The 9,231-nt window shown below is 47.0% G+C and overlaps 1 protein-coding gene across 1 annotated transcript; it reads left to right on the top strand.

The window, feature by feature from the left end:
- The first annotated feature begins 3,112 nt into the window (after positions 1–3,112).
- On the top strand, positions 3,113–7,906 carry sox4 (SRY-box transcription factor 4). Its single transcript, XM_008108797.2, has one exon. The coding sequence runs from the start codon at positions 3,890–3,892 to the stop codon at positions 4,949–4,951; it is 1,062 nt and encodes a 353-aa protein (XP_008107004.2). The 5' UTR covers positions 3,113–3,889; the 3' UTR covers positions 4,952–7,906.
- Positions 7,907–9,231: the final 1,325 nt, after the last annotated feature.

Raw genomic sequence — 9,231 nt, 5'->3', positions numbered from 1 at the left:
GGTCTTCCAGCAGGACTCTATGGTCTACTTTCACTAGAACAGTGGTTCTCAACCTGTGGGTACCCAGGTGTTTTGGCCTAAAACTCCCAGAAATCCTAACAGCTGCTAAACTGGCTGGGATTTCTGGAAGTTGTAGGCCAAAGCACCTGGGGACCCAAACATTGAGAACCATTGCACTAGAAGCTGACCATACTAATGCATTGGAGCACTTAAGAAATTCCTAGGGATCTGCAGCCATCCAATATGGCTGGAGGGAGACTAGAGGAAGTTCACTTTAGAGTCATACTGGAGGACCTAGAGATTCTTAGAGAGAATCAAATCAGTTCATAATCAGAGTCAAAATCACAAATAGTTTTGAAACATTAAAGCTCAACAAAGAAACAAAGTAAGGATTCTTTCAATAGGGGGGGAAAGCCTTCTCATTTCCTCTTTCTAAACAAGGGGTAGAAAACACTCATTTTGTGTAATGATGTTTGAGTGCGGCAATAGTGAGTGGGGAGACTGAAAGAGCAATAATTGTAGGACTATAAGTGTGTCTACACAGTACAATGAAAGCACTGTGCCACCACTTCACCCATCCTGGCTCCCTGCTATGGGATCCTGGGAGTTGTGGTTTTACAAGGTCTTCTGCTTCCTCTGCCAGAGTGCTGCTGCCATGTCAAAAGACACCTCTCAGGATTCCATAGCATTGAGCCATGGCAGTTCGTGCAATGAAGACGCACCCTGAGCACAGGATAATATATTTCCACTGTGCTGGAACTGATGACATGGAGGGATTGCTTAAGTAAGATGCTTAGGGGAAGAAAAAAATGAGCAAATGTTGCCAGTAGCATTGAAGTGTCTTCAACGGACTCTTCTCTGTCAGGCTTCCTATTCAGGCAGCTTTGAAGAAGGGAGTTTTTAAGGAGCCAAGGGGTGCTGTGTAGGGCTTTAAGTATTTTCATAGTATTAATGGCTTTAACAATTTATTTTAATAGTCCTGTGCTCAATTCTATTCTAGAGTTTATATGTTGTAGGTTTTAAATTGTACATTATTTCTAGCTGCTTTGAGTCTCCTTTAAGAGAGGAGAATGGGATGATGGTGGTGGTGATGATGATAATAATAATAATGTGTGTTGTCGAAGGCTTTCATGGCCAGAATGAATGGGTCGCTGTAAGTTTTCCAGGCTGTATGGCCATGTTCCAGAAACATTCTCTCCTGATGTTTCACCCACATCTATGGCAGGCATCCTCAGAGGTTGTGCAGTATATTGGAAACTAGGCAAGTGGAGTTTATATATCTATGGAAGGTCCAGGGTGGGAGAAAGAACTTTTGTCTGATGGAGGCAAGTGTGAATGTTGCAATTAATCACCTTGATTAGCATTGAAAAGCCTTGCAGCTTCAAGGACAGGCTGATTCCTGCCTGGGGGAATCCTTTATTGGGAGGTGATTAGCTGGCCCTGATTGTTTAATGTCCCCTGTTTTCAGTATGTTGTTCTTTATTTAATGTTCTGATTTTAGAGGCTTTTAAAACTACTGGTACCCAGATTTTGTTCATTTTCATGGTTTCCTACTTTCTTTTGAAATTGTTCATATGCTTGTGGATTTCAATGGCTTCTCTGTGTAGTCTGACATGGTGGTTGCTAGAGTGGTCCAGCATTTCTGCCAACTATATACAGACCCACTAAGAAAATCTAACAAATGCTGCATTCAGCAAAGGACAGGAGGGAGCCTCTCACCCCTGCAGGAGTCTACCGTATACCATGCAGCTGTGGATAAGTCTACATAGGGACCACCAAACACAGTATTGCCCAGGCATGAGTCAAGGAACACAAAAGGCACTGCAGACTAACTCAACCAGAGAAGTCAGTTTTAGCAGAGCAATTGATAAACCAACTTGGACACAAAGTATTATTTGAGAACACAGAAATGCTGGACAACTCTAACAACCGCCATGCCAGACTATACAGGGAAGCCATTGAAATCCACAAGCATGTGAACAATTTCAACAGAAAGGAGGAAACCATGAAAATGAACAAAATCTGGCTGCCAGTATTAAAAAAAACCCTCTAAAATCACAACAGTAAATATAGACCACCACTCAGAAAACAGGAAAATTCCAGAGATGAAACAATCACCTCCCAACAAAGGATTCCCCCAGGTAGGAATGGGCCAGGCCTTGAAGCTGTAAGGCTTTTCAATGCTAATCAAGGTGATTAATTGCAACATTCACACTTGCCTCCGGCAGTCAAGTGTACTTTCTCCCACCCTGGACCTTCCACAGATATATAAACCCTAGTTGCCTAGTTTCCAACATACCTCATTACCTCTGAGGATGCTTGCCTCGGTTTTGGGCGAAACGTCAAGAGAGAATGCTTCTGGAACATGGCCATACAGCCCGGAAAACTCACAGCAACCCAGTGATTCCGGCCATGAAAGCCTTCTACAATACATTCAGCTTCTTTGGGTCTCTTTTGAAAGAGGAAAATGGGATGATGATGATGATAATAATAATAATGTGTGAAGACCACGTGCTGTTATGATTTTTTTCCCTGTCCCGGTGAAACAGGACGAGTTACTTTTCCTTCCCTGCGGAAGTGGAGCAAGTTCCCATCCCCCGCTTTCCCCTTCCCCTGACATAACGGAGAGCGCTCATTTTTTTTCTTTTCTCTCAATCTCCTTCCCTCCCTGCCCGTTGTGTAGTATAGTCTCGCCCCGCCGCCTCCTCCTTCTCTTCCTCCTCCTCGCTTGCGCGTGGACACACCCACCTACCCACCCGCACGCGCTCCCTCTCTCTCTTTCACATACACACACACACATAGGGGAGGGGGAGGAAGGGAGAGAGAGGGAGAAAGTGGGCGGGGACATGCAAATAGAGGCGAGCCGAAGCCCTCTCCGCCGCCCGCGCCCCCGCCCCTTCCCGGCTCCTTTGGAGAAAGTTTGTGTAAATTGGAATGAGGTCAGATTTGGAGCTTCTCATTGCACGCGGTGATTATTATGGCCTCGGGTTCCAAGCCAATGGGGGCCCGGGGGGCGGGGCTTGGCACGACGGAGCGCTGGATACAGCCTCCTATTGGCTCAGGGGATGTCGGTGGCAGGATAAAGAAGCGCGGGGCCGGACGGGGCCCTCGCTCGAAGCTGCGGCGCGAGAGGGGGGCGTGTAGTGGCGCGCGCGCTCTCTCTCTCTCTCTCTCTCTTGCTCTCTCCCAAGCGCCGGGGGAGGGAGGGAAGGCAGAGGAGGGGAAAAAAGGAAAGGCTAAGCAAAGGGGCGACCGAGCCTGGCCCGCTAAGTACATGTCTCACCCCCCTGTCGCTCTGGGGCCGCGCATCCTCCGACGGAAGGCGAGACGGGACGGAGCTGCTGCCCCTTCCTTGCCCCAGATTCATGTTCCCGGACTGAAATGGCCGAAATGGTGCTTCTCCCCCCGCTCAACCCCACGCCGCTGCTTGCCGACGAGTCACAAACTCCTCCTGATCACTTCTTGCCACGAGTCTGGGACTGAGGAGGAATTTTCATAGTTGGAGTGACTTTTTGTTCTGTGGGAGGTGGGTATTCTCTACATCCACATCTCTTTGAACTAGAGACTTGGGGAGAGAGTAACGGAGTGTGTGGGTATATGTATGTATATGCCCGTCTCGCTGTTTGACCCAGTGGGCGTGAACTGAGCATTTTTCCTGGGAGAGAAGACCACTTGGTTTGGAGGTTGAACGGGAAGAACAGAAGGGTGCAAAATACACACACACACAGAGGACTTGGAGTGGACACACACACAGGCAAAGACTTGGAGTGGAGTTTCCCTTTCGGAGTGTTTCGCTCCCCAAAGTTGCCCAGAGAGAGAGAAGGAAGCAGAAAGAGAGAGAAGCGAGCGCGGGACCGGCGGCGGGGCGCCGGGCGCAGGCGTCGCCGCGATGGTGCAGCAGACGGGCAACGCGGAGCCCAACGCGGAGGCGCTGCAGCTGCTGGCGCCCGGGGAGAGCGCCGCCTCGGAGTCCGGCGTGGAGCTGGGCCCGGCCTCCTCTCCCACGCCGGCCTCCTCGGCCTCCACGGGCGGCAAGGCGGACGACCCGAGCTGGTGCAAGACCCCCAGCGGGCACATCAAGCGGCCCATGAACGCCTTCATGGTGTGGTCGCAGATCGAGCGGCGCAAGATCATGGAGCAGTCGCCGGACATGCACAACGCGGAGATCTCCAAGCGCCTGGGCAAGCGCTGGAAGCTGCTCAAGGACGGCGACAAGATCCCCTTCATCCGCGAGGCCGAGCGCCTCCGCCTCAAGCACATGGCCGACTACCCGGACTACAAGTACCGGCCGCGGAAGAAGGTCAAGGCCGGCGGGAGTGGGGAGAAAAGCGGGAGCAGTGGGGTCCCTCCGGGAGCGGGGCCCGTGCCCAACTCCTCCTCGTCGCCCTCCTCCAAAGCGGGGCTGAAGAAGAGCGCCAAACCGCAGCCCAAGCTCAAAGCGTCGGAGGCGCTGACTCCCTCAGCGGAGAGCGGCGGGAAGAAGGCCAGCAAGCGTCCCCCGCTGGCGGCCCACGCCTCCCCGGTGCCCTCCAGCCCCACGCTGGGCGCCGACACCAGCGACCCGCTCAGCCTCTACGACGAGGGCTGCTCCCCGCCGGACCACCGCAGCTACGCCAGCCTGAGGGCCCCCTCGCCGGCGCCGTCCTCCTCGCTCTCCTCGTCGGGCTCCTCCTCCGTCTCTTCCTCCGCCTCCTCCTCTTCTTCCTCCTCGGACGACGACGAGCTGGAGGACGACCTGCTGGACCTGCACCCGAGCCCGGGCTTCGAGGACATGGCCCTGGTGGGCGGCCTGGGCGCCTCGGCGGTCCTCGACCGGGACCTGGATTTGAACTTGGAGCCCGGCTCCGGCTCGCATTTCGAGTTCCCGGACTATTGCACGCCGGAGGTCAGCGAGATGATCTCCGGGGACTGGCTCGAGTCCAGCATTTCCAACCTGGTCTTCACCTATTGAGAGAAGAAGACGACGTTGGGGGAAGGAAGCAGAGAAGGCAAACTCGGCACAGGTTGCCCCCAACTCCTTTTGACAGACTTGGGGAGCCACAGGCTTGATATTCTTGATATTCCGGGTTATATGACAGTGTGGAAGGGCCCTAGGTCCTCCAGTATGACTCTTAAAGTGAACTTCCTCCAGCCATATTTGGATAGCTGACAGATCCCTAAGAATATAAGTGCTCCAATGCATTTGTATGGTCAGCTCCTAGAGAAAATAGACCATAAAGTCCTGCTGGAAGACCTAGAGACTAACTTTAGAGGGGTCTTGTGCCCCTAACGCCAAGGAATGCAGAGCTGACTGTACATTTGGTCAAGCAGACCATGTTAGGCTGAGTGTGTGTGTGTGTGTGTGTTTTCCCCCCACATCTTTCGTGACAAACGGACTCGGGGAATGTGTGTCTTTTTTTAAACGACGAAAGGGATCAACCTTCTTTTTTGAGGGGGGCTGTTTTTTTGCCTCGCCCCTCTGTCCAGATGAAACAGATCCTCACCGCCTCCCACGTCCTTGTTTGTTTCTTTCTTTCTCCCTCCCTCACCCTTTCCCACAGCCGAAGAATGACTTCCACGTTTCCAGAGACTCTGGCGAGAATCAAGTGGCTTAAAAGAAGCATTGCAACTACAGATCTATTTGTGGGGGAGGGGGTGTTTGAAAATCACGCACATCTGAAAAAAAAGGTTTGTTGGGGGGAAATAGGTTGTGCTTCTGTACATTAAATGTCTCTTTTGGGGTCCGGGAGGGAGTTTTGTGGGGGTGGGGGGGGTGGGTGGGGGAGGAATTGGTTAGGATTGCTGTGAGTTTTCCAGGCTGTATGGCCATGTTTCATAAGAATTCTCTCCTGCCTTTTTGCCCACATCTATGGCAGGCATCAGTATGTTGGAAACTAGGCAAGGGAGGTTTATTTATCTGTGGAATTGGTTAATCTGTTTCAGACCAATCTGCAAGACTTCCAATGGGAGGGAGGGAGCTCTAATTTGCTTTTCTGGGGAAGGGAGTCTTGTATCTTAAGGCGAATTCAGAGAGAGGCCCTGGGACTGAAAATCCTTCCTGGGATGATAGTGGAGAGGGAGGTATTTTTTAAACAAAATGAACTGGAAGTTCAGCTTAGATGAAGATAATAAAAGCTGAAAAAGGATTTGCACGTTTAAAGGTGAAGGTGACAGTGATTTTCTTAAAGTTCACCTGATAGTATAGATGGAGAGATCAGTATGTGTGGAATTTCAAACACACTGAACTTTTATTATAAAACGTAATACAAAAATATGGAGAGCGCTCTAGAGCATACCAAGTGTCTCTAAGGATTGTGGTACAGGGGAAGTAGAGGGCAAAGGCTCTTTCTTTGCGAAAAAAATGTGTTTTTCTTACTCCGAATCGTGATGGTGTTGGATTATTTCACTGGTGGGGTTTTTAATATAGCATGTTCTACTATCTATCTTTCTGTTAAGACTGTTGAACAGTTTTTTTTAAAAAAAGAATAGTGTTAGAATAATATAAAAAGCAGATAGATGGCGCTATGTTTGATTCCTACAAAGATTATCACCAGCTTTTTTTCCTTCTTAACTCTTTCAAGGATTCAAACGCAACTCAAATCTGTGCTGGAGTTTTTTTAAAAAGAAATATTCAGGACCAAATTTTTCCTCAGTGTCTGTGTGCGTGTGCGTGCGTGTGTCCCTCTATAGTTGTAAATGAAGATGCTTTACTTTTCACACCATGATCCATCCTTTGAAATGTTTTTTCCCCCTTGTAAATGAAATTGGATGCCATTTTATAAGTGAAGTATTTATACTGGCCAAACGTTTTTTTACTTGTATTACTTTGTCCTTATTTTTTTTCCTGGTAGTTAGTTTCCGTTGTTACCCACACCATTTTTATGTCACCTTCACTGAAGAAGGGCTAGAGTTTAACTTTTAATTTTTTATATTTAAATGTAGACTTTTGACACTTTTAAAAACAAGAGAAGAGAGATGAAAACGTTTGATTATTTTCTCAGTGTATTTTTGTAAAAAATATATAAGGGGTGTAAATTGCTGTTTTGGATTTCCTGATTTTAGACAGGGCTGCTGGTTAATCTCTCTCACACACAAAATCAGCCCCTACTTTCATCATGTTTACACTCCAATCTGCAGGCTTCTTAAAGAGACAGTATCCCTTGTGTTCACTCTATTTAGGAGTTGAGACAGAGAGAGGGATTAAACTTGTTCACTGTAGGACTAATTTCCAACACGCAAAACCCCCTCTCAAAGTAAATAGTATATTGTACAGTAACAACTGGAGTATTTTCAGAAGAAGTAAAAGGGATCCTGTAGCTTTAACTTGTAAACCACATCTTTTGCACTTTTTTAATAAGCAAAAACAAAAAAACCTTTGCCGTTGAAATCACTGGATCTATCTAAATGCCGATTTGAGTTCGCGACACTATGTAATTGCATTTTTTCATTCTTGTATTTGACTATTTAATCCTTTCTACTTGTCGCTAAATATAATTGTTTTAGTCTCTTATGGCATGATGATAGCATATGTATTCAGGTTTATAGCTGTTGTGTTTAAGATGAGAAAAAAGAGTGAAAACATCTTTGTACATTTAAGTCTGTATTATAATAAGCAAAAAAGATTGTGTGTTTATGTATTAATATAACATGACAGGCGCTAGGACATCTGCCTAACGAAGAAGAGGTTCCGTTAAGGGTTTTTCTGTTCTGTTCTGTTCTTTTCTTGGTCACCCATCCTGTGCAATATGTGGAATATCTTTGTTTAACAAATCTGCCCATAACATGACAGGGTGGGGGGGGGGGGGGGAAGCTGGCTGATCATGCCAAGTTCACTGCCTGTCAGATTGTCAAAATATACTTTCTGTAAATAACCTCTTTCCCTCCCTCCCCCCAAGGAAATAAAATCAGCTGGAACTGAGCCCTAAAACTCTGCTGTTCTTGTTGTCATTGTTCCAGGTTGTCCCTTTTTTGGCTTTATTCTCTGTTCCTGGTTGCTGTCAGTGGAAACATCTTTTGTGGTAATGCTTCTGACATGCAGAACTGTTAATGCAGAAGCTCATCCTATTTCCCTGTCTCCCTCCCCTCCCACCAAAGCCCCTTTGTGCCTCTTTGAATGTCTGCTGCTGGCTGCATGCTATCTAGGAATTTGTGTGCATTAAGCGAATGCTAATAGCATTTTCACTGGAGGAATAAAAGGAGGGAGAGAGAGGAGGCAAGATGAGCTTAGCTACACTTAGTCAGGGGGAAACCTTTGGTGCAGCACAACTACAAGGAATGTGCTTTTAAAGGGCCTTCTGACCTGAACCGTTTGTCCTCCCCTCCCTGACATTGCAATGTAAAAATCACACCTGGCCCTTTCAGTAGTCTTCTGCCATTGATTCTGCTTTACATTGTAGGGAGTTCCTCCATGCTGAATATGGATAAGGCACATGGTTTAAATGTGCTTTTGTGGTTCCCAGAAGGCTTCTCCAACTGAAAAACACTTTCAGAGCCAAGACATCTTAGGGTTCCTCCTTTGACAGTCTAGAAAGTGTCTTTTAAATGCTCTTAGTTTGGTGTGTTGCCAACATTGCCAATTCAATCATTCTCTCCTCTCTCACACATTGCAAATATGTATGTGGAAAAGGCAAGAAAAACTAATTAGGACACAGCCTGTAAGGGAAAAATGGTGTTCATACAAGGGGAGGCTGGGGAAGGAAAAATAGTGTTCTTTAAGTTGGGTTGTTCCTCAAGATTACTTCACAGGCTAGCAGTTCCTTTGGCCTTCAGATAATCCTTTTTAAGCAGATGCGAAATATTAGGTCAGTGGGTGAAATGTTCAGTGCTGTGGCAGCTTTGACGAAGAAGCTTAGAATTTGCATTGCAGATCAGCATGATGGAAAATGCATACACAGGACCATGATTTCAAGCTTAGCCGTTAATTGCTCTGTAAATGTATTGACCTATAAATTGAAAATGCTGCTGACACACTAGGATTTTCAGAGAGAGAAAAATATAAATGCTGATTTTTTAATTTTCTAAGTGAAATAAAGGCACACTGGGTTTTGCAATTTTGTGGGTTTCTCTTTTAACTTTGAAAACAGCCAGTTGGAAATGTGGAAAAGATCTGTGGTAGGAAAATAAATACAGTAGAGTCTCATTTATCCAACATAAACGGGCCAGCAGAACACTGGATAAGTGAAAATGTTGGATAATAAGGAGGGATTAAGGAAAAGCCTATTACACACCAAATTAGGCTTTGATTTTACAAAT

The sequence above is a fragment of the Anolis carolinensis genome, chromosome 4 (genome assembly GCF_035594765.1).
Source record: "Anolis carolinensis isolate JA03-04 chromosome 4, rAnoCar3.1.pri, whole genome shotgun sequence".
Lineage (NCBI taxonomy): Eukaryota > Metazoa > Chordata > Lepidosauria > Squamata > Dactyloidae > Anolis > Anolis carolinensis.
This window is presented reverse-complemented; position numbering and strand designations above follow the sequence as displayed.

Excerpts from the sequence above, each read along its gene's own strand:
- sox4 (XM_008108797.2), top strand. The coding sequence starts at position 3,890 with ATGGTGCAGCAGACGGGCAACGCGGAGCCCAACGCGGAGGCGCTGCAG.